The following is a 22,545-nucleotide window of genomic DNA, read 5'->3' as shown; positions in this document are numbered from 1 at the left end:
GCATTCAAGGCACTTAACATCCATCTGGAGTGACAGGCCAGGCCCTTTTTGAGCCTCTTGGCTCCTCCGTGTGTCTAAGGACCACTTCCCGCTCTCCAACCCTGGCTTCATAAGGCAAATGGCCACGAGGAGAAGGAGGGCAACAGGGTCTTCCAGGGCTACAGGAGGCGGGTAGGGAAGGGTGCAGGGAATTGCTACTCTGGGGACCCGCTGGCTCTTAGGGACTTGGACAGCTGTACATCCTAAACCAATGTCCCACCTTCCAGGGGCATGAAGGGACAGTGTGCTGGCCAAGCAGGGTTCCCAGAGCACTGTGGGATGGGTGGTGGTGGCCAGCTGGGCTGGGAGGGAAAATGGGCTTTGGGGCCTTGGCTCCCAGACCTGACATTTTGGGCTGGGACGTGGCCAGAGCAGGCACGGGTGTGGCTCTGGCTGCAATGCTGAGCTGACGTGGAAGGTCCACGGGGAGCCGAACACAGCAGCGCAGGAGGGTGGGATGGTGAGAATTACTGCTGGGCAGCGGGGGTCCAGACAGCCTGCTCCCCAGGTGAGGGTGCTTGAGCCAGCTGCTCTGGGCTGCAGGTGTAGTGTCAGTTCTGCACCCCAGCAGCACGACCCGGGGCAGGTGACCTGCCCTCTCAGGGACTTGGATTCCTCATCTGTAGAATGGATCTCACAACCATGCCGGGGTTCACAAAGGGATTAAATGGATGAATTGTGTAAAGGGCTCGGCATGAGGAGCTCCTTACATAATGCACTGTAGAAGCCCCATTAACAGGAGGTACTGGGACCCACCCTGGAAACCCCTCTCTTTTTCTTTCAACAAACAGAAATTACTGTGACACTGCCTGGATGCCCTCCCTCATTTTATCTGCCATGGCACACTTTACCCCATCTTTAAAACATCATGCAAAACTTATCCCCTCTAGGAAGCTTTCCTTGACTCGCCTCTCCCAATCTCTGAATCCTAGAGGCAGCCTAGCCTAATTTAATAGCTAGTTAACCAAGGACTCTAAGGCCAGACTGCCTGGGCTAGTTCCCAGCCTTACCATTTTCTAGCTGTGTAACCTCAGGCAAGTCCCATCATCTCTCTGTACCTCAGTTTCTCCACCCATATTACGGGGAAGATGACAGCTGCCTGGTGGACTTGTAACTTACTACACGCAATGCTTGGCTTCACTGTTATTACCATTGTTATTATCAGCAGTGGACAATGATGACAACAGCTACTATTAACCGAGCACTTACCCAGTATGAGCACTGTGTTAGTCACTCTGCAGGTATTATCTCAGTTAAATCTCACAACAACATCATGAGACAAGAATTGTTATTATTCCCACTTTATAGACAAGGAAACTGAGGCAGGGAGCAGTTAAGCCCTTTGACTAATGCCCACGGCTCACACGAGGTTGGCATGCAATCTGGGAGGCCTGGGGTAGCCTCCTGGAGAATGGAGACCTCTGCCCACCAGACAGCAAAGCCCACCCTGGGACTGCCCACCCAGCCCACTGACTGACCGCAGGTTATAGGTCCGCAGATTACGCTGCCTCCTCTTGGTGGCTCTCAGCTTGACAAAGGTGCGGCCCGTGGGGTCGAAGACGCAGAGGACAGTGATGCACACACTGAGGATGACTACCCAGTTGCAGACAACCATTCCTGCGGGCAGCAGTGGGAGGTAATAGGTAGAGACGCTGGGGACACCTCTCTGGCTCATGCGCTCTGAAGAAAGGGACACTGGAGCCTCCCTAACCCCAAATGCTTCTGGGGACAAAAGCCAGGCTCCAAAGCCCCTGGTCCCAGTCTCTGGCCACATACGTGGCCACCCTCTTGCCCACCCACAACCCCAAGGGCCACTCTTGGCTCAGAGCAGGCAGCTCTGTGGGTTTCCAAGGAGGTACTGAGGAGCCTCGGCTTGACGTGAGCAGCTCTGTGCCTGCCGCAGCCCACCCCAGACCAGGTAGCTGGCAGGCCTCAAGGGTGAGGGAAGCAGCCTCGCCCAGCCAACCTGCTGGTGCCCTCACAGAAGGCACTGCCCTCTGGCAATGCCCAAGCTTCTTCCTCTCTAAACTGATCCCGTCCCCTGTGCCCCTGGGGCTGCTGAGGCTCCAGCAGGCCTCACCCAGACGTACCAAGGGTGACATTCTTGGCAGTGAGGTCGTTGCAGGAGGTGTAGTACTGAGTGAGCCAGACGATGCCCACGATGGCGTAGATGAACTCGATCACCAGGATGGCTGCAAGGAGAGCAGGCCTGGCTGAAGGATGGCTGCCACTTGCCCGCCAGGGAAGGGCCTAGAACCCTGGCCTGGCCTTTCCTATCGCTGGGCTTTCAGCCAGCTCAGTAGCAAAGGCAGAGGCAGCGGGCCAGCAGCAGACCCCCCACCCCCCTCGCCTCCCAGGCCTCAAGCCTGTCCTGTCACCATTTGGTCCTGTTGGTCCCTGACTGACCGCTTGGATTGTGCCCACCACCTCTCCTAGCTTCTGTGCTCTCAAGTCCCCAGGGCCTCCCTGATGGAGTTTTGCTCTTGTTGTCCAGGGTGGAGTGCAATGGTGCGATCTTGACTCACTGCAACCTCTGCCTCCTGGGTTCAAGCGATTCTCCTGCTTCAGCCCCTAGGGTAGATGGGATTGCACATACCCACCACCAGGCCCAGCTAATTTTTGTGTTTTCAGTAGAGACGGGGTTTCGCCATGTTGGCCAGGCTGGTCTTGAACTCCTGACCTCAAGTGATCCACCCACCTCAGCCTCCCAAAGTGCTGGGATTACAGGCGTGAGCCACCGCGCCTGGCCCGTTTCCTCATTCTATCAGGATTTCAGAATCATGTCTGAACTGTGGAATCAGACACATCTTAGGCAAGTTACCTAATCTCTCTGAGCCTCCATTTCCTCATCTGTAAAATGGGAGTGACAACATTTATGTCATAGGACTGTGCAAAAATTAGATGAGAGCCATGTTCACTTCATGGAAACTATTTCCCAGCAAGAGGCCTCTGGAACCTGATGGAGGAGAGAGGAAGGGCCCAGCAGCTGGTCTGCATCCAGCTCAGGCCCCTCAGGGGCTGAGACTGGAGGGGAGGGGTATGGAGTGGTAGCTGAGAAGATCTGCTGGCCTCATGGGGGCAGCCTGGAAGGCCCCAGCTCCATGGGCAGTAGTGTGGCAGCTCAGAGACCAGACTTTGGAGCCAGACAGCGTGGGTTCAAATCCCAGCTCCAACATTTACAGGCTTACTAGTTGTGTGAGGGCTAGGCCTGGGCCCTAGTTTCCTCATCTATAAACGGAGACCAATAACACCCACTCCCTGTGAGGTAACACAGGAAAAAGGGCTTAGCCCAGTGCACAGAAGCACAAGAGCAGTGATCATTAGAAATGACCAGAAGAAGGGGCTGCAACCTGAGCCCAAGAAGAGGACACAGGCTGGTCCTCTGGGGAGCTGGCCCAGACTCCTGAGGGGGTTCCCAGGAAGCAGGGGGCCTGTTTTGAGAAGGATCACAAGGAAGATGTGCTTTGAAGAGATGCACATGGTTTAGGATAGGGGTCAGCATCTTTTTCTGTAAAGGGCCAGAGAGCAAATATCTTAGACTCTGGGAGTCCTACAGTCACTGTAGTAACTACTCAACTCGGCTATTGTAAGGGCAAAGCAGCTGGAGACAATACCTAACTGAATGGATATGTTCCAATAAAACCTTATTTTCTTTTTTTTTGAGACGGAGACTTGCCCTGTCACCCAGGCTGGAGTGCAGTGGCACGATCTCGGCTCAATGCAACCTCCGCCTCCTGGGTTCAAGTGATTCTCCTGCATCAGCCTCCCAAGTAGCTGGGATTACAGGCGTGTGCCACCATACCTGGCTAATTTTTGTATTTTTAGTAGAGACAGGGTTTCCCCATGTTCACCAGGCTGGTCTCGAACTCCTGACCTTGTGATCCACCTGCCTCGGCCTCCCAAAGTGCTGGGATTACAGGCATGAGCCACCGCACCTAGCCTAAAACTTTATTTAATAACACATACAGCAGGTTGGATTTGGCCCTCAGGCTGCAGTTTGCTGGTCCCTAGTCTAGAATGTAAGCTATAGAAGGCCTTAGTTCACTGCTGTACCCCAGTGCTAAAACAGGGCCTGGCTCGCAACATGTGCCCAGTAAATAATGGCTGAGTGAATGGAGAGGTGGGAGTCGTCCGGGGCAGCACCCCAGGGTGGGTGGCCCTTACCCAGGCGCACGTAGAGCACGTACTGCATGGAGTCGCGGGGCTCCGTGTAGAGGATGCCCCCGCGCATGCTCAGCCAGATGATGGCCATCTCAGCGATCATGCAGCTCAGCAGGATACCCAGGTAGCCGCGGCCGTGGTCCACCAGGTTCAGGGAGCAGGCCTCGTGCGGGTTATAGACCAGGCCGAAGAGCACCACGGACAGGATCACAAACCTGTCACAGGAATACCCGTGTGAGCAAGGCCAGGCGGCCCCTGCACCTCGAGATGCCACTAGCAGGCAGGCCCTTCCCCAGCCCAATTCAGTGCAAGGAGGGGTGGCAGCAGGCGCCTCCTCCATAAGACCATTGTCCACCTGGCATCAAATGCCTAGAAGGGCACAGGCGGCCAGTAAAAGGGCACAGGGTCAGCCATGGGGAGACAGCGGTAGAAACTCCCCCCAGTGTTGGGGTCAGGTCCAGCAATGGTAGCAGGGGTCTCATTGCCCTAAGGGGCTAGATGTTTCAGGCACCTCCTCCGGGCAGCTGGGGGCATGACAGGGTTGGGACTTGGGCCCAAGCAGGGAGGAACAAATGGCCAAAAAGCTTCCTTCCAGGACTTTCTCTCCAAACCCAGGCCTGTGGCCCCGGGCCTGGGGACTCACCAGGTCGTATGCAGGAGAAAGAGGAAGATGGCCGGTAGGACGAGGTCATCACTGCCCACAGACCAGCGCCGCCGGAACACCACGATCCCGGGCATGGCTGGTGGCTCTGCAGAGGCTCAGCGGGCCTGGTGCTCACCTCCTGAAAGAAAGCAGAGGACCTTGTAGCTGCCTGAGGAGGTGAAGGCACCCAGGGCCACTGCATTCCTTGGGCCACGGGACCAGTCCCTGGTGTGGCCAGAAGCACAGGCATTTTTGGAGCTGGCCACTGGAAGTGCTGACCCATCTCCGGGCAGGGGCCAGCACAAAGGACCTTAGCAGCAGGACACAGACTTCAGCCTTCCCCCTGGGGTCTCTCCTGTCCCCGGAGACTGGCACTGGCCACTAGGGATCGGCTTCTACCTGGGGTTACCCCAGCAGTCACTGTTCAGCTCTATTAAAGACCCCCTGTTTCCTCCTTCATGGGATCAGTGGGACCATCAGCCCAGCCCTCAAACCCTATAATCTTTAGACCTGGCCCAGTGCACACTGTCCTTGGAGTCAAGGGAGGGGCTTCCCAGACCAAGAACAAGCCCACCCAACAGCACAAAGCCCAGCAGGGCAGGAGGAAGGCTGAAGGCCTTGGGAAGGTGGGGGCAAGGGACCCTGTATGGTTGGCAGCTGGGACTGACAAACATGGAAGGTGAGGAGTGCCCGGCTTAGAGCAGGTGCTCAGTAAGTCTTGAATGAGGCCTTCAGTTTCCTGCTTTGCTGGAAGCCAAGAGCATGCTCTGTGACTTGGTTTTGAACCCATCAGACAGAAGTCCCCACCACAGCTATGCCTCCAGGGAGGGAAGGGCACGGTTGAGGTGCAGGGTCAGGAGTAGGACTTGGGACACCTTCCACCCCACACTGCTGGAAGGATGGGGTAAGCCCTGCAGGGTAACGCCCCTCCTGGCAACCATACCTCCCAAGCCTACCCTGAGCCATGCAGCTTTTACAGCTGGATTTTCAACTCTCTGAAGTAGCTGAATTCAAATCAGCCCCGAGCAAGCTCAGGAAAGAGTGCCCAGAAACTCAGGGCCCTCACTCCTCAGCACCCCAAAGAGAAAGGAAGCAGCATGGGTGGGAGGTGACCCCACAGGGAGTTAGGTCCCCAGAGATACCCATAAAGGGCTCCAGGGTAGCCCTGCACTAAACTGTGCAGAGGGAGCCCTGCCGCAGGGGACTGGGGACCAAGTTGGTGGGCAGCTGCCCCCCCCCGAGGCCAGTAGAGGCTTACATGGCACCTGGTCCGGGGCAGGCGGCAGATCCTCCTCTCCCCAGTGGCGGCTCCAGGGAAAATGTGTGTCCGAGGAGCCCGGCATCATTCGGGGAGGAAGCAGCCAAGTCTCCCTTGGCCAGTGGGCATAGCCCTCAGGGTGGGCGAGAGGGCGTGGGGCCAGGTGGCCAGCCCGCATGTCCGCCCGGCCCGCCTCCCTACCCCCGGTGCAGCCACTTGGCGAGCTGTGGCCTGGCGGGCTGGCGGGCTAGCCTGCCGGGGTCGTGCCTACTCCTCCCCCCACCCTCAGGAAGTGACATCATCCCACTCTCTCTCCAAGGAGGAGTCGGAGCTCAGCTTCTGGGAAGCGGGGAGAAGGGTGGAGAGTGAGGGAGCGTGGTGGTGGGGTGGCTGGGCTTTGGGGGTGGGGGGTGGTCTGTGGACTGCAGGGGTCCGGGGCGTTAGCAGTGCCTGTGACATGTGGCTGACAGCACCAGCTTCAGATTAGAGATGGACACGATAGGACAGGAGGGGGGGCTGGGGCACCGCGGGTGGCAGTTGGGCTGGGGCAGAACAGAGCTGCCAACAGCTGGTATTGCCGCCCCCTCCCTTCTCCAGGTGGCTCACAGAGGGTAAGGTGCAGCGCTGGGTCGGGCTCAGGGGCTGTCAGGGCTGCCAGGAGCCCCTCACATGAATGGAACGGAATGAAATGGAATGAATCTAGAGGTTGCGGGGGGGGTGGGCAGCACGCCCCCACAGGTGCTGTAGAGCCGCATCCTGCTTTGATCTGGCCAGACCAGGGGAGGAGGGAGCAGTGCTGTCCCAGAGGGGCTGGCTGGAGGGCTAGGGTCTGGCCCTACCCAGCCTGCCCCCAGGCCTGCCTCTACCAGCAGCCCAGAATATCTCCTTCTCAGGTCCACCCCATGGATGGCCCCTCTCAGTCACCCTGGGAGGTCCCTCCTCTCACTCCCACCCTTGGCCCCATGGAACCCAGGATAGCTAACACTCCTCGAGATCACACACCATCCACCCAACACACACACTCACTCTGCACTCCCCTCCTCTGCCCGAACAATGCCCACTCGCCCCAGCTCTCAGGCTGGAAGGAGTGAGCCAAACCTGGCACTGGGCCCTGCAAAGGTGGCTGCAGGACTGTCAAGACGCTGGAGGGATATGACCAGTGGTAACCACTGCCCCCACCTCAGGGTGACCAGCCTGAGGCCAATTGCCATGGTCAATGCCAGTACCTACCTAGAGCATGGGGTGGTGCTCCTGGGGGCCAACCCTGCTGGGTACCCAGTGACAGGCCTGCACCAGTGGCCGGCCCACCACCATAGAGTCCAAGGCACAGAGGCTGGGACGCAAGTGCCAGGCTGGCTGGTTTTGAACCTGGGCTCTACCACATACCCACTGTGTGACTTATTAGTTGTGCCTCAGTTTCCTCAACTGTAAAATGTCAATTTGTAAAATGTCGATTATCCCTACCTCCTAAAGTCCTGGTGAGAATCACATGAGAGAAGGTCTGCAGAGGCCCTAGCTGTCTTAGCTGGGGCGGGCAAGGCGGAGGGAGTGCAGGGAACCCCTTGCTGGACCAGCCACCCCTCCCGCCTGGGCTGGTGGAATCTCCAGTTGGTCACCAAGTCAAGGTCTGGGGTGGGGGTGGCAGAGCCTGTGCTGCATGAGGGTTGGGGGTGGGCTGCACCACTCTCCAGGCCAATTCATACATCTCTTGGGGCTGCTATTTTTAAGGGCCTGAATGGTGCCCTTTCTCTAGAGACCCCAGCCCATCACAATAAGGGCCTGTTCCCCTGCTGGGGATGTGATTTCATCTGGAGGAAATGTCTCAGGAGCAGGGAGGGCAGAGGCTACTTCCTGGTCTGGGGCTGCCACAAAGCACCTCTTCTGGCTCTCCTCCCCTGGGGCACAGGGTCCTCCCCTCTAACAGCCACAGTGGGGCAGGGGTAGGCGCTGCCTGCCCTTCCTATCCCACACCAGTGGGGCTTCCAGGGCAGGAACGGCATACCTTCCAGCAGGGGCCACAGGGGCATTGCTGGGGGCTCCTCCTGCCTCTGGTTGGACCCCCAGCACAGGCAAGTGTGAATGGGGTGCCAGGACCCCTCTCACATGGATAGAATGACTTAAGCAGCCCAAGGAAGCCTCCTTCTTCCCCCACCCACACAGCCCAATTTTCCTGCTGGTGATTCAGGCCCCTGGACTAAGTACTAACCATTCTGGGAGTTCCTCTTCTAAAAATGCAAACTCTGTTTAAAAATGCACATGCTGCCCCCTACTTTAAAAACCTTCCTGGCTTCCCATGGCCTGCAGGACAAAGTCCAAGCCCCTCAGGCGACAGCTAAAGGCTTCTGTTACCCTTGCACTGACAGGCAGTGCAAGCTCAGGCATATGCCTCGCCCTCTCTGAATCCATGCATTCCCTTATCCCCTGAGCAGAAAGGGATCCCGGTGCAGACAGACTCCAGCACAGAGCCCACCCTCAGCTGACAAATCCTTCTGGCTGGGGAGGCTCTCCAGCACCTTCTTACACTGCCACATCCTTCTTTCTCGACACCCCACAAACGTGCTGCTCCCCAGAAACACATCACTGGAAGGGTCCATGCTTTGCTTACTCCAGTTCTGATGGGTGAAATCCAACTCATCTCTCTAGGTCAGCTAAAAGTCACCTCCTCTTTGAAGCCCTCCCTGACAGCAGCCCTCATGCACCCCACTCTCCTCCTGGGAAACAGGCCGCTCCCTTATGGGAACCCTAGACCCCTTCCCCCAGCGTGGCCCTGGTCACACTGTGTTACAGTTAACCTGCTGACTCCTTGCTGCCCATCCCCACCCCAGCTCAATAGACAGTCCCCGGAGCCAGGGTCTCACAGTACCCATCGCCACACCTCCGGGTGCCAGCTGCAGTGCGTGGCTCCAGCTCCTCAGTCCCACCCCATGGCCTCATCAGCACAGCTCCCCTCCCAGTCACAAAGGCTGAGACAGTGGCTCCTTCCCCCTTGAGCTCACACCCTTCCCTTCTGGGGAAACGTCCCTCCCTTCCTGACTGCCAGGCTGGGCTCCCACCCCAGTGCCTTCCCTGACAGCTCAGGGAGAACCCTCTCCCCCTCCTCTGGCTAGACGAACTGTTCTGGGACCTCAGTTTCTTCTCTTGTAAAATGGGGCTAACAACATCCCTCTCAAGGCCGTGGTCAGAACAGACTGCGGTGACATCACTACGGACACTGCACAGGCCCTGCACACCCCAAGGATCTGCTGATGGCTACTGCTGCATTAGCAGACACCTGAGGGGCTTTGTGGGGACCTCCTGTGATGTGACCTGTGACTGGGTGCTGGGGTCTGGAAGGTGCTGCTGGTGCCCAGCTGGTCGGAAAGGGCTGGAGTGAGCAAACAGAAGCCCTGACCGAGGAGCCTGCCCCCACCGTGAGTGCTCTGGTGCTGCTGGTAAAAGCACCCCAGGCTGGGATTCGCCCCCTCGTCCTAAGGTACCCTGTGGGCTTGGCCCTGGGAGCAGATTTTAGGGAGCAGAGTCCTTGGCAGCAAGACTCCCAGCAGATGGGGCTCCAAGAGCTCCCAGGGGGATGCGGGGGAAGAAGGTACCGGTTTAGCCCCCTGGAGTGTCCACAGGAAACTGGACAATGAGCTTGGGAACCCCCTCGAGTGCCACCTCCAGCCCATGAGATTTCCCATCTGGCCAGAGATGGCTTTGGTCATTGGCCTGGGGATGTGATAGACGTTGTGCCTGAAGGAGGGGATGACAGCCAGGTCCAGCCATAGGGATCCATCTGACATTAGCTGAGCACCTTCTGTGTCCCAAGTCCTAGACTAACCGCCTTCTGTCCTCACAGCAGTAACACAGGGTCGCAGTGTCGCTCTCATTCCACATTGTGTGCAAGGGGTGGTTAAGACCCTGCACTCTAAAACAGGCTGCATCTGAGTCTTGGCTCTGCCACTTACTGGCTGTGTGACCTTGGACAAGGTACTTAAACTCTCTGTGCTTCAGTCTCCTCACTTCTAAACCAGGGATAAGAAGAGTACCTACCTCTGAATTATCAGGAGGGTTAAATCAGTCAACACTTCAAACAGCGCCTGTCATCTGGTAACTGCTCAGCAAATGCTGCCACTGCCATTACTATTACTACTGAAGAATGAGACTGAGATGCAGAGACTGCCTGACACTATCCGAGGATCAAGAGGCCAGGCAGGCAGGAGGTGCAGGTCATTCCTGCTGCCATCCAAAGCCCACACCTAACAAAGGTCAGAGTTAAAAGGAGTCTCAGAACAGTCCCACTGTCCCCTTTTATGGGCGAGGAACCTGAGGTTCAGAAAGAACACAGAGGCCCTAGCTCTTCCCATGATATCCATCCCTGCAGCATCACTGCTGGGTGCTGGACACACAACCCGAGCCCCCAAGCCAGCCTGCTCCCTTCTACCTCACTACATACCCCACTCAAACTCCCCAGTGACAACAACATTAACAGCATGTCACCACAGGGAGCCTGGGCTGAGATCCTCTCTTTCACGCTCTTGGAGATACCTAACCCACCTAGAAGCCAGCAAAATCCGCAGAAGCTCCCTCACAGGAGATAAATCTGCAGGGAGGCATCAACCATGTGCCTACTTCAGTCACCTGCGGCTGGCTCTCCTGCCTCCAGCGGTGGAGTCCCTGTTGCTCTGCAGCAGCTGTGGTGACAGAGAGGAGACTCTCAGACAGATCCAGAGAGCCACCTTCCCTGGCCCCCCATTTTACTCCTGCCTCCTGGGGCTGGTGATGGGGACCAGGTCCAGCCACATCCTAGAGCTGCCCAGTGCTGAACGAAGAGCAGTGTCCCTAGGACAGAAAGTCCCGACCCCTCTAGGCCCCAGTAAATCAAAATAGAGGGCCGGGAGGATGAGTCCATTACAACATGTGAGACACAAGGGCCCCCACGGTTGCTATACGTAAAACTAGCACTGGACACCACACTTCCTGGTGGCCAAAGTAAATGTGGAAACTGTCAAGTTTGTAAGGGCTCTTTTTTGCTCTGTGGGGTTTTTTGACCCTTGGTGTCCTGAAGGGAGAACCCAGGACTCCCATTTCCATGATGAATGGGATTCCTGTGTGAAAGGGCTTTGAAATTGGAAGGTGGTCCAGAATAGTTGAGAGGAACTGATGCCTGCTGCCTGCTATGCTCTCATGGTCCATCCGATTCTGAATGTGCCTTGTTGGGCACTGGAGCTTATCTGGTCTGGGGGTGGGCATCTGATCTGGGGGACTCAGCACAGTGAGGCTGGGACCCCGGTTGCCCCCCGCAGGACACTGGTGGCCCGCCTCCCAGCAGAGGCGTTGTGTTCAGAGGCTCCACCCTAGCTAGGGTGGGCTCACCAGCGGGTCACTGTCTGGCTTCGCTGGGCTGGCAGACAGGTCCTGCTCTCTTTAGCACAGGCTTTGGTCATGGTGAGATTCCAGCTGTTCACTGCAGCTGCAGGACTGTGGTAGTGAGTTAACCTCTCTGCACTGGTGAAACTGCAGGCTCCAGGATCCTGGGTGGTGACAGGGACAGAATGATCTCAGCCACCTATAAGTCGGGGACTGGGCTGCTTCAGTTCTCCTAACATTTATGAATTCCCTACAAGGTCTCGGCGCACATCTATGCCCTTTACAAACATGAACTCACCTAGTCCTCATAACAGCTCTGTGAGGTAGGTACTACTACCCTTCCCCTTATTTGACAGATGAGCTGAAGTGACTTGCCCACAGCCACACAGCCTAGGCCCAGAACCCAGGTCTTTACGTCTGCATGCTGCTTCCGAGAAGCAGGACTCAGCTAAATGCCTGTTTCCGAACTCAAAAGCTGGCTCTAAACCTCTTCTTACAGACTGAGGAGCTCTCTGGGTCTTCATCTAGCTTCAGACTCACAATCATGTGGGATAGCACGGGACCCACTCTGCAGATGAGGAAAACTGAGCCCAGGGGAATTCCACGGAGCAGGCTGTGGAGTCGGGAGAGGGCACGGCACTAGAAACTATGTGTCATCCAACTCCAGCCTCATCAGGCCACAGGGTATTACCCAAGCTTTGCAGATGAGGAAACCAAGGCTCAGAGAAGCAAAATGGTTTGTCCAAAGATCCCTCCACGAGGACGTCACAGAGCTGGGATTTCAAGTAGCCTCCTTGAATTACTTGCAAGAAAAAAATACCCTCTCTGCCTGTCAGTCTGACTCATTTTCACAAACACAGAGACAGTAGGACCCACAGGTCCCACCCCGGGGCTACAGTACCTTCCCCTTCTTCCCAGTGGCCGAGAGGCTGGCCTCTGAAAGCACAGGAGGGGGAAGGTGACAAGGGAGACGATGGAGAGAAAGCACGTGTGGGCTGGGGGCCGCGTGCACCACCAGCCTGTACCCGGGTGTGTGCAACCCAAGTTAGGGGCCTGAAAGCTGTTGCTTTTCACACGTCAGCTGTGCTAGAGCAGAAGGCAGAGTGGAGCCTGCCCAGGGCTGGGGCCAGATTTCAGCATGAGATAGGTCCTCACACGCCCAGGCCTAGGGATGAAAACAGTGTGCCTGGTGCAGCCGGGGGCAGGAGTGGGAGGCCACTGACATTTGTCCCCTCCTACCCGCCGCCCAGGGTCTTAGGCTAACAGACGCCTTTCCCACTCTTCCCCAGGATGGCCTGGAAGGACCAGAAGAGGCACCTCCTCCACCCCTCGCCATGTGCCAGCCACATAACCATCCTCACTACAACCCCAGCGGTGAGTCTAGCTGTTCACATGTCGTGGATCGGGAAACTGAGGCTCCAAGAATTTAAAGAAGCTAGCAAGTGAGTGGCCAAGTCAGGCTCTGAAGCCAGGTCCACCTGCTGTGTTCTCTCTGTGCCCTCCTTGTGCTTCTTGGCCAGAGACCCCTCCCTATAAAACAGCAGTCAGGGAGCTGGGCACAGAGTTCAGGGAGGAGGACGGAAAGAGAAGCTCCAATGACTTGGGGGCAATGCCATCCTGGGCCAGACCCAGAAATAGTTCCAACAGTTATTCGATCGTGTTTATTTAAAAACAAACTCTTATATAGCATTTACTACATGCTGGTTACTTTAACAAGCAGTTCACAAAAACTACCTCCTTTAATGTAATCCTTTTAACAACCTCTTATGCCCTGTATTATGGATGAAGAAATGGAGGCCCAGAGAGGCTAAATAAGTTGCCCAAGGCCACTCAGCTCTTCAGCGGCAGAGCCAGGCCTGAGGTTGCAGAGCCTGTGCTCCAGGCCTCTCCCCAGAAGGCTTCACCAGGGCTCCATTTATTACCAAGGCTCCAGCTACTCGTTCTCACGCTAATTATTTTCTACCCGTCTACAATGAGCAGAATTTGCCATCTGCCACCAGCCCTGCTACTGACACCAGCCAACTCCCTGGGAATCAATTGGGGCCTTTCGTTTCCTGCTGGTTGTTTTGGAAGGATGGCTGGCTGCTGGAGAGCGGGGAGTGAGGGCCAGGAGGGCAGCAGGACCCTTCCCTGGCGGCCAGGCTGGGCCCTCCTCCTGCCCCCAGCCTTCCTCTGACCTCTCTTCCCAGGGGGATTCACACCAGAGCCCACTCAGTCCTGTGCTCCGACGATGTTTTCCAATAGTGGAAGGAGTCCCCCAGGCTCTGGCCAGGCCAGGTCTGACTTCTGGATTCTTCCTTGGAGATTATTCATTTTTCTGAAACTCGGAACAAGCCCACATCCCACACGTCCACATCCCCTCTGGAGAGGCCCAGACAGGCGGGCTCTGCTGGCCTCTGTGATGGGTGCAGCCAGGCAGCCTGGATCTCCAAGCCCTCACGCAAAGGCCGACACCGCCCCACACTGGGTGGCACCAGGCTGTTTTCTCCTGCCTGTCTGTGGGGAAGGGTGTCTGTGGTTTGCATCCTTTCTACCTGCCCCTGTGGTCTTCTCAGTCAGTCCCCTCATGCCCTAACACATCTTCACCCCACTCTCCCGGGAACGCGACTCTCTCAAAGGCATTGACTTGGAAGGGGTGGCCATCCAATGAGCTGACCGAGGCCTGCCTTCTGGCCCCGGAGCGGGGCAGCCCGGAATTTGAATCTTAGTTCCACCACTTCTAGTTGTCTATGACTGTCACTTCTCTGAGCGTCAGTCTCCATGATCATCTGTAAGATGGAATAATGAAGGTACTCACTTCATAGGGAGTGAGTCATGAGGAGTTAACGAAATAACGCACATGAAGTGCTCAGCTCTTAGAAAACAGGAGCTGCCATCATTGTGATTTAGTAACCATCTCTCCCCAGTGTGCGCAGAACCTTTTCCTCACCTTGCATGGTGGGGGCAATAACTCTCTGCGATCTAAGTCAACCCTCCCAGACAGGTGAGCAGGCTGACCTGCACCTGCCCTCACCCTTCCAGCCTGCGTAATCCTCTGACCTGCCTTCTTGGAAAGGGAGGGCTCCAACTCCTAGGAGCCTAGCACGGCCACACTGGCACTGCCTCCTTTAATCCACAACCACCCAGGGAGAGGGGACCCAACACCCCGGGACAGCTTGAACCACAGAGCTCTCGCCGAAGGCCACAAGACTCTAGAACACTCCAAAGCCTGAGATCCTGCCAGGATGCCCCGCATCTATCTGCTTGCATGTCTGAGTTCCAGGGTGTCTCATTGCAGGCCCCTTCCCAGCTCAAACGCAGGGTGCCCTGAGAGGTAGCAGTCCCCCCTCCCTTTAAGCCCATCTGCCCTTCTAGCTTTCCACTGGCCCCACCTTCTGCTCCTTCCCCCAGAGTCACCCCCACTCCTAGGAGCCACTTCCTGGGAGCTCACTCCCCAGATGGACCTCCTGCCAGGCAGTTCATCAGCTCCCAGCACGAATCCCAGTGCTCTGGCTTCTCAGAACTTCCTCGAGAGGAGACTCCGTCTGGGTGCTGGCAACGACTCAGTGAAGAATTAGCACCTTCCACTTCATTAGGGGCCCCCTAATGAAGCTGTTAATGATATGCTAAATGGGCACACCTAGCCTGACACCTCCCCTCTTGGGGCCCCCGCCCCCTTGCCCAGCCTACCCCTAGCCCTGGTCCTGCCGCCTCCTCTCCTCCGGCTGTGGGTTGGCCCTCGGGGTCTGGCTGGCGTGGGTGCATGCTGCTCAAAGGTGGGGAGGCTTCATGGGACCTCCCTAAGCTGCATGGCCATCTAGGGCACAGGCTGGCCGCTTGGGCTATTGGGTTTCCCTTCGACTGTCCCAGGCATCTCGGAAGCAAGCAGGGATCAAGTGACTTTGTAACAGGAGCTCTTTCCCCAGGGGAAGAGGTCTGCAGAGCTCTAGTATGTGACAGGAAGGTCCAACATCCCCTGACCCCATGGAGACTGGAGAGGGAGGTGGCACCTGCCACCACCAATGGCACACAGGCTGCGGCCCTGTCCCCTCCCTCTGTCACCCTCCTCTCCTTCTGTGCTCAATGAGGGGGATCTCAGTGCTCTTCAGTGGGTTTCCGGAAGCCCTTAAGGACCCCAGGTAAGGGGAGGTGGCCATAGTGGGCAGGCTTCAGCGGGCTTGCAGGCAATGTCAACCAGAGCAGCTTTCAGCTGCTCTGGATCACCTGAGGTCAGGAGTTCGAGACCAGCCTAGCCAACAGGGTGAAACCCCGTCTCTACAAAAAATTAGCCAGGCGTGGTGGCGCACGCCTGTAATCCCAGCTGCTTGGGAGGCTGTGGCAGGAGAATTGCTTGAACCCAGGAGGCGGAGGTTGCAGTGAGCGAAGATCGCGCCATTGCACTCCAGCCAGCCTCGGCCTCCCAAAGTAGCTCTGGGCAACAGAACTAGACTCTGTCTCAAAAAACAAACAAATAAAAAAAAAGTTTGAAAGCCACTAAACAGGATGTGCTCTCAGGTCCATTCTAGTCTTGACTTTTAGAGTTTTACTTGCGGAATGGCCAAGGAGAGAGCCTGGGGGCTCCATACAGGTGCCTGAGCTCACACAATGATCACAGCATTTCCTCCCCTCGCCTGAGCCAGGAGGGCAAAAGGGGCCACAGAAAAAAGTCACTGACCCAGCTTAGATACCTGGGCCTATAGCTGACTATTCTGTCCTTCAGACCTCCCTATTCCCTCCTATCACTCTAGGCAGGGCAAAGTCGGACCCAAGCACAAGGCCTCCATGAAGCGGCAGGGGCTCAGAAGGCCCCCTGCTGCTGGGTGGAGGACAGGACTGGACCCGGCTTTGGTCCCAGTGCCTTGATTTACTCAAACAGCCACAGAGTTGTGACCTTCGATATACAATGCAGTCCTCTCCTCGTCTATAAAATAGGATGAGGATGATGACAGTGCCTCCCTCTTGGGGTGGCTGACAGGACAAAGCGAGTTAAAAGTTGTAAAGTGTTAGGCCGGGCGTGGTGGCTCACGCCTGTAATCCCAGCACTTTGGGAGGCCAAGGCAGGTGGATCACGAGGTCAGGAGACGAGACCATCCTGGCTAAATTGGTGAAACCCCGTCTCTACTAAAAAATACAAAAAAAAAATTAGCCGGGCGTGGTGGCGGGCGCTGTAGTCCCAGCTACTCGAGAGGCTGAGGCAGGAGAATGGCGTGAACCCAGCAGGCGGAGCTTGCAGTGAGCCGAGATCACGCCACTGCACTCAAGCCTGGGTGACAGAGTGAGACTCGTCTCAAATAAAAAAAAAAAAGTTGTAAAGTGTTGAAAGCAGGCTATTGCTCAGAGGAGGCAATTGGTGACATAGAGCTTTAATTAAATCAACCCCCAAGCCGGGCACGGTGGCTCACGCCTGTAATCCCAACACTTTGGGAGGCCTAAGCGGGTGGATGACTTGAGGCCAGGAGATCAAGACCAGCCTGGCCAACATGGCGAAACTCCATCTCTACTAAAAATACAAAAATTAGCCAGGCATGGTGGGGGGCACCTGTAGTCCTAGCTACTTGGGAGGCTAAAGCAGGAGAATCGCTTGAACCAGGGAGGCAGAGGTTGCAGTGAGCCGAGACTGCGTGACTGCACTCCAGCCTGGGCAACAGACCAAGACTCAGTCTCAAAATGGTAAAAAAATAAATACATAAATTCCCTTCTCAAGAGCGTATTATGACTCCTAAATGCCCTTTAAATAAAATTAAAACTCCCAACCATTAGCTATAAAGCTCTCCACCAACTGCACCCCTACCCCGCCCTGCCCAGCCCTGCCACAAGCACCCATACCCTCCACCTTGTCTGACTCTGTCCCTGCCAGCCGGGCACACCCACTCCCAGCTCCTGTCTTTCCACCTGCTCAGCCACTGAGTGCGCCCCATGCCCGGGCATTTCCTCCTCTCCAGATGGCCCCGCTTGCTTTGGGCACTCCGCCCCGACATGGCCTCCACAGCCTGTGAGGCCTGCTTGGTGCCTGTCCCAGCTGGCCTTCAGCCCCAGCCCTGGCAAACCAGCCCACAAATGACCAGGTAAGCCCGTGACCCACTTTCCTGCATGCTTCTGGTGTGTCTGCCTCGCCTCCTCCATCACACTGTAGGTTCCAAGAAGACCCTGGCCTCCATCTGCCTTTCTCCCAGCCTGTGGGGGAATAGGCCAGAAGGCTCTGGGCAACATAGAGACTGGAAAGGAGAGGGGAGAACAGGCCTCCACGATGAGGGGAACCCCATCAGGCCCCTGACAAGTGCCAGCCCCTGCCTGCCCATGCCTGAGCAGGGCCATTGACCAACTCTGTTCTGGGTAGGTAAGGGCCCATCTGCTCGACCTCTGACCCCAGAGTTTGGCATCACTTTCCTTCCCAAGAGACTCGCCTAGCCTGGTCATGCTGTCATTTCTGTGGCCTCTGCTTCCCGACCTGCTCAGGGTGTGGTGGGAGTTGGAGCTGGGGCCACATGCTCGGCACAGCCCCTCTGGCCCCAGTGGCACTCCACTCCCACTTCATGAGGACATGGCAGGGAGGTGGCAGGAGTTTGGCAGGGCTTCATCCCTGTCAACCAGGGGCTGGTTCCCTCGGCCCCCCTAACTATCTGCAGTGGGGAGGAAGCAGGCTCCCGCTAACCCCTGCTGGCCCAGAGGAGGTCAGTGAAGCTGCTGTAACTCCAAGGGATGAACCTTTCCGTGAAGGAGCTGACAGCAACGTCTGAGAGAGACCAGCAGTGCTAATGGGATGCCCAGCTGGGGCTGTCAAGCCAGACAAGGTCCTGGTGAGACCGGCAGAGGCCAAGGCTCTTGCCAGGCAGAAAGTGGCACCTCGTCTCCTCCAGGGTTTAGGGAGGCAATCTGACAATGCCTGCTTCCTCAGCAGGCTCAGGCCTAGGAAGACTCTGGGGTGGGGGTGGCGGTAAGGGAGTCAGAAAGAGCTAGGGGACCTCGACGGGGTCAGCCCGCATCACAGCTCATGCTGACTCCTCCACCTTCAGTGGCCGCCGGCTGCTATAAATACCACTCCTATCTCTGGATGTTGTAGGAGGTGACCTAGAATCACGGGCTCTGAGGCCTCCTGGGTGCACCCCCCGCCTGTTTTAGAGCCTGCCTGACCAGAAAATCCTCGCAGGTTAGAGCCCACCCCCAACCACGAGCAGGGCCCTTGGCCAGGAGATAAAACCCCATTGCTGAGGAAGATGGCTTCCAAACCTAGAGCTTCCTCCAACTTGCACCTCGACATGTTCATGGGCAGGGTGCAGATACCAGGTCCCTGCGAGCAGAGCCCTGGCCAGCCCAAGACCCGAAAGAGACATGGCACCCAGGGCCACTGGCTCAGCCTGAGACCTGCTGCCATTCATTCTCCTCCATACCCACCCTCCTCTGGAGCCCAGCTCAAGGGTGAAGGCTCCAAAGCCATTTGATCCTGAGTCCCTTCCCCGCCCCCAACTCCTCAGTCCTACGGTTGTCCTCGATTCTTGATTCAGCCTGGTTTCCAAACTTGTCACCACCCTGGAAGCCTCCCTGGGGTGTACTCTACTTCGAAAGGGGCCCTGTTAGACTGTTCTGCAGTTGCTCAGATGAGTCCTTGACAATTTCATTCTTCCATTTGGTAGCACGCTTCTGAGTGAGCCCTTCCCTCCTCCAGAGATCCCAGACAGGCCCAGGCCTCAAACCCCAGGCTGGGCTGGCCCAGGAGCAAGGACAGGAGGTGGTCCTGGCTCCAGCAGGTATGAAGACACCAACACCCACAGATGGCCAGGGCTTGGTTCCAGGCTCCCTGGTTTAGGGCAGGGGCAGGCTCTCAGAGTAGAAAAGGCTGGAAACAGCTCTGGGGGTGGGCCCTGGGTGGTGTGAACACAGGTGAAATCTGGTTAAAGTCAAGTTAGTGCATGCAGCCATTCTCCATCCATCCACAAATCACCAGAGTGCCTACTATGTGCCAGGGATTGGGTGGATGGTGACAAATAAAAGCCGACATGGTGTCAGCCCTTATGGAGCCTGCAGACCAGAAGGAAAGAGACTTCAAGTGAACCTTCACATACAACAAAGAAAAATCCTCTGACACGTGCTCAGACGGGGAGGCTGCCTACAGAACTAGGAGCTGGAGCTGTTTCTGAAAGACTAGCAGAGGGAAGCGACCACAGGAGAGGGCGGCGGGGAACAAGCACTGGAGGATACCCTCGGCAGCAGGGCCCGGATGTGAGGACAGTGGAGGCCTGGAGGATGGAGCCAAGGCCAGGGCCAGGCCAGCAGAGAGGAGGCCAAAGCAGGCAGGCTGGCAGGGCCAGGCCCTGGGCTCTGAGCCTCGGAACGACAAGCCAAGGTGGGTGCGAGGGTGAAGAGAAGTGGGTGGCCCAGATGGAAATTCAGCAGACAAAATGGGGACAGACAGGGAGGGTATTAAGGATGTTTACTGCTTGCTATAACACTGGCGCTGTCAAAGACGACCCCAGCTGTCTGGCCCATGCAATTGGGTGGGCAAAGGGGGCACCGGATCCCAGAGGAACGCCTTGAGAACGGAGGCCTGGGGCTGCCCACCCCACCCTCAGAGCAACAGCTCCGGGAGTCAGCCCTGGGCTCTGTGAACACAGGTGAAGTCTGTGTCCTCCCCCTCCCCCGAGTCTCAGCTCAGCCCAGTCCCGAGCTCAGGCGAGCCCGTGCACAGCAGGTCAGGACATCAGTCCAGGAGTCCCACTCAGGAGCAGTCAGTGGGCTCTGCTCCCACAGCCAAGGGTTCCCAATCATGTGCTTGCGGGGGTTTGAGGCATTTCTCCTGAACATTCAGCTCCCCACTCTTCCTGCCATCCGGCCCCGACCACAAATAGGACTACACAGAGGAGCTCTCAGTGCTAATTCAACCTACTACAGGAGGGGAATGGAAAGAGGGTTGCTGTATGCCAGTCACCCACTCTCCCAACCATGTGTTGGGGCTCAGAAAATGGTACCCCAAAGTGAAGGCCTCACAAACAGCCTCAGAAGCAAAGCTTTTCTCTGACCTTCTCCTGCTTTCCCATCTCTATCCCTCACTCTCCCGACACAAACCACAGAAACTAGAATTCTCTTCCCCGCCCCTCACTCTCCCCAGAGGCAAGCCATAGAAACTAGAATTCCTCTTTCCCAAGGCAGGTCATAGAAACCAGAACTCCTTTCCCCTAAAGCCACCCATAAAACCTAAAAGTATTAGCCTTCTCCTGCCTTTCTGTGTAAGAGCTGGCCATAAAGAAATCCTCTGGTTGGGCAGGGCACAGTGGCTCACGCCTGTAATCTCAGCACTTTGGGAGGCCGAGGCAGGCAGATCACCTGAGGTCAGGAGTTCGAGACCAGCCTGGCTAACATGGTGAAACCCCCTCTCTATCAAAAATATAAAAAATTAGTTGGGCATGGTGGCACACGCCTGTAATCCCAGCTACTTGGGAGGCTGAGGCAGGAGAATCTGTTGAACCCGGGAGGCAGAGGTGCCGTGCTGAGATCGCGCCATTGCGCTCCAGCCTGGGTGACAGAGTGAGACTCCACCTCAAAAAAAAAAAAAAAAAAAGAAAAGAAAAAAAGAAAGAAAGAAATTCTCTGACTTACTTTGTTTGATAGTAGATTATAAGACCCCCACTCAGAATCCTGCCCCATACCCTGAAGGAAGGAATGCAGAGAGGCCAAGAAGGATCTGAGAGCAGGCCTTGCTGGGTTTCCCCACTCAGTCTGCTCCCATGGGGTCTTACTCTTTGTGTCCAATCACAGCTCTTCATGGTTGTCCATTCCTCCTCAAACTTAAGCATAAAAATGGAGTTTTCCCTGCATCTTTGGATCTTCATTCTGAAGGCTCCCATGTCACGTAAAACTTTGATTAAATACATTTGCTATGCTTTCCTCTTGTTAACCTGTCTTTTGTTACAGGAGTGTTGGCTATGACCCTCATGATGGCGAGAAAAGGGATCACCCCATAGCTGCACCTACAATCCATTCATCCATCCATCCATCCATCTATCCATCCATCCATCCATCCATCCATCTCTCCATCCATCCATTCATCCATCCATCCATCCATCCATTCCTCCATCCACCCACTCACCATTTCCAGTCATTCTACACTGCTCATCACACTTAGAAAGCCCTCTCCCTCTCACGCTGGCCTGCCAGCCCTGTGGCCTGGCCTCTGCCTGCCCTCACCCGTCTCCCAGGCACCCTGGCCTTCTCTCTGTTCTTGCAACAGGCCAGGTGTGCCGAACACCTTTGTCCTCACTCCTCCTCTAGCCTGGAGAGAACCCCAACCCTACCCCCACCCCCAGAGCTTTGCGTGACTGGCTCCCTCCTGTCATTCAGCTCCTAGCTCAAACATCCCCTACTGGGACCTGCCTGCCAAATTTCAAGTACCCCAAGCACCCCCATCATAGGACTCTGTTTTCCTATCAGCACTTCTCACCAGCTAAAGTTCTGGTTAATGTGTTTACCGTCTGGCTCCCTCCACCAGGGTGTGGCTTCTCAGGGGAGGGGTCTCGCCTGTTTTCTTCCTTGCCAGGTTCCCTGCACTGAGTAAAGGTTTGGCAGGTTGGGGGAGCTCACCACGTCCCTGCCGCCTGAAAGAGAAACCATTTCGGAGCATGGCCTGAGAAGGACAGAAACAGGAGACTGTAGGAGCTACGGCAGAGCTGCACCCAGAACCCAGGGCTCCTGACTCCCAGCCCTGGCCTCTTTCCACACCATCTGCTGGCCATGCCTGGGATCCAAAGCCCTATCCTGAACTGCCCACATGTGCGACTTCACTGGCTACCAACGACCACGCTGTGGGCGAGGCAGGGAGGAAATGTAACATCTTCATTTTACTGATGAGGCAACTGTGGCAGGAAGGGGCTGTGGGGTGATCTGCCTGTGGTAATGCAGTGAGTGGTCCTGCTACTGGAGGGCTCCCTAGCATTGACAAGCCTGGCTCCCCTCCACCTCCCTGTGCATCTGGGTGAGCGTGACTTGCGTCCACCTCTGTACAGCATCCTGTGGGAGGGAGAGCGCACCTCCAGGAAAGAGCACAGAAAGCTACGTTCTCAGGATGCAGCCAGGAGACTCAAGCCCTCTCCCAACTGGGGGCCCGGAGGGCGCCTCAGCTATGGCCTGG

General features: G+C 56.5%; 1 protein-coding gene across 2 annotated transcripts in view; it reads right to left on the bottom strand.

The window, feature by feature from the left end:
- The window catches only part of DAGLA (diacylglycerol lipase alpha), a 66,678-nt gene that overhangs the window by 21,922 nt on the left and 22,211 nt on the right, over window positions 1-22,545 (bottom strand). Inside the window, exons 1-5 of one of the 2 annotated variants that reach the window (XM_030810918.1) lie at window positions 6,102-6,182; window positions 4,844-4,982; window positions 4,204-4,415; window positions 2,130-2,231; window positions 1,518-1,656 (exon numbers count right to left, since the gene is read on the bottom strand). In XM_030810918.1, the coding sequence (XP_030666778.1) occupies window positions 1,518-1,656; window positions 2,130-2,231; window positions 4,204-4,415; window positions 4,844-4,938 (548 nt within the window). In that variant the 5' untranslated portion in view covers window positions 4,939-4,982; window positions 6,102-6,182. Of the gene's footprint in view, window positions 1-1,517; window positions 1,657-2,129; window positions 2,232-4,203; window positions 4,416-4,843; window positions 4,983-6,101; window positions 6,183-22,545 lie in introns of those variants that run through there. The other variant, XM_030810917.1, reaches the window with a different exon arrangement.

Source organism: Nomascus leucogenys, chromosome 4 (assembly GCF_006542625.1).
Source record: "Nomascus leucogenys isolate Asia chromosome 4, Asia_NLE_v1, whole genome shotgun sequence".
In the NCBI taxonomy this organism is placed as follows: domain Eukaryota; kingdom Metazoa; phylum Chordata; class Mammalia; order Primates; family Hylobatidae; genus Nomascus; species Nomascus leucogenys.
The sequence above is the reverse complement of the archived record's forward strand: the minus strand, read 5'-3'. Positions and strand labels throughout refer to the sequence as shown.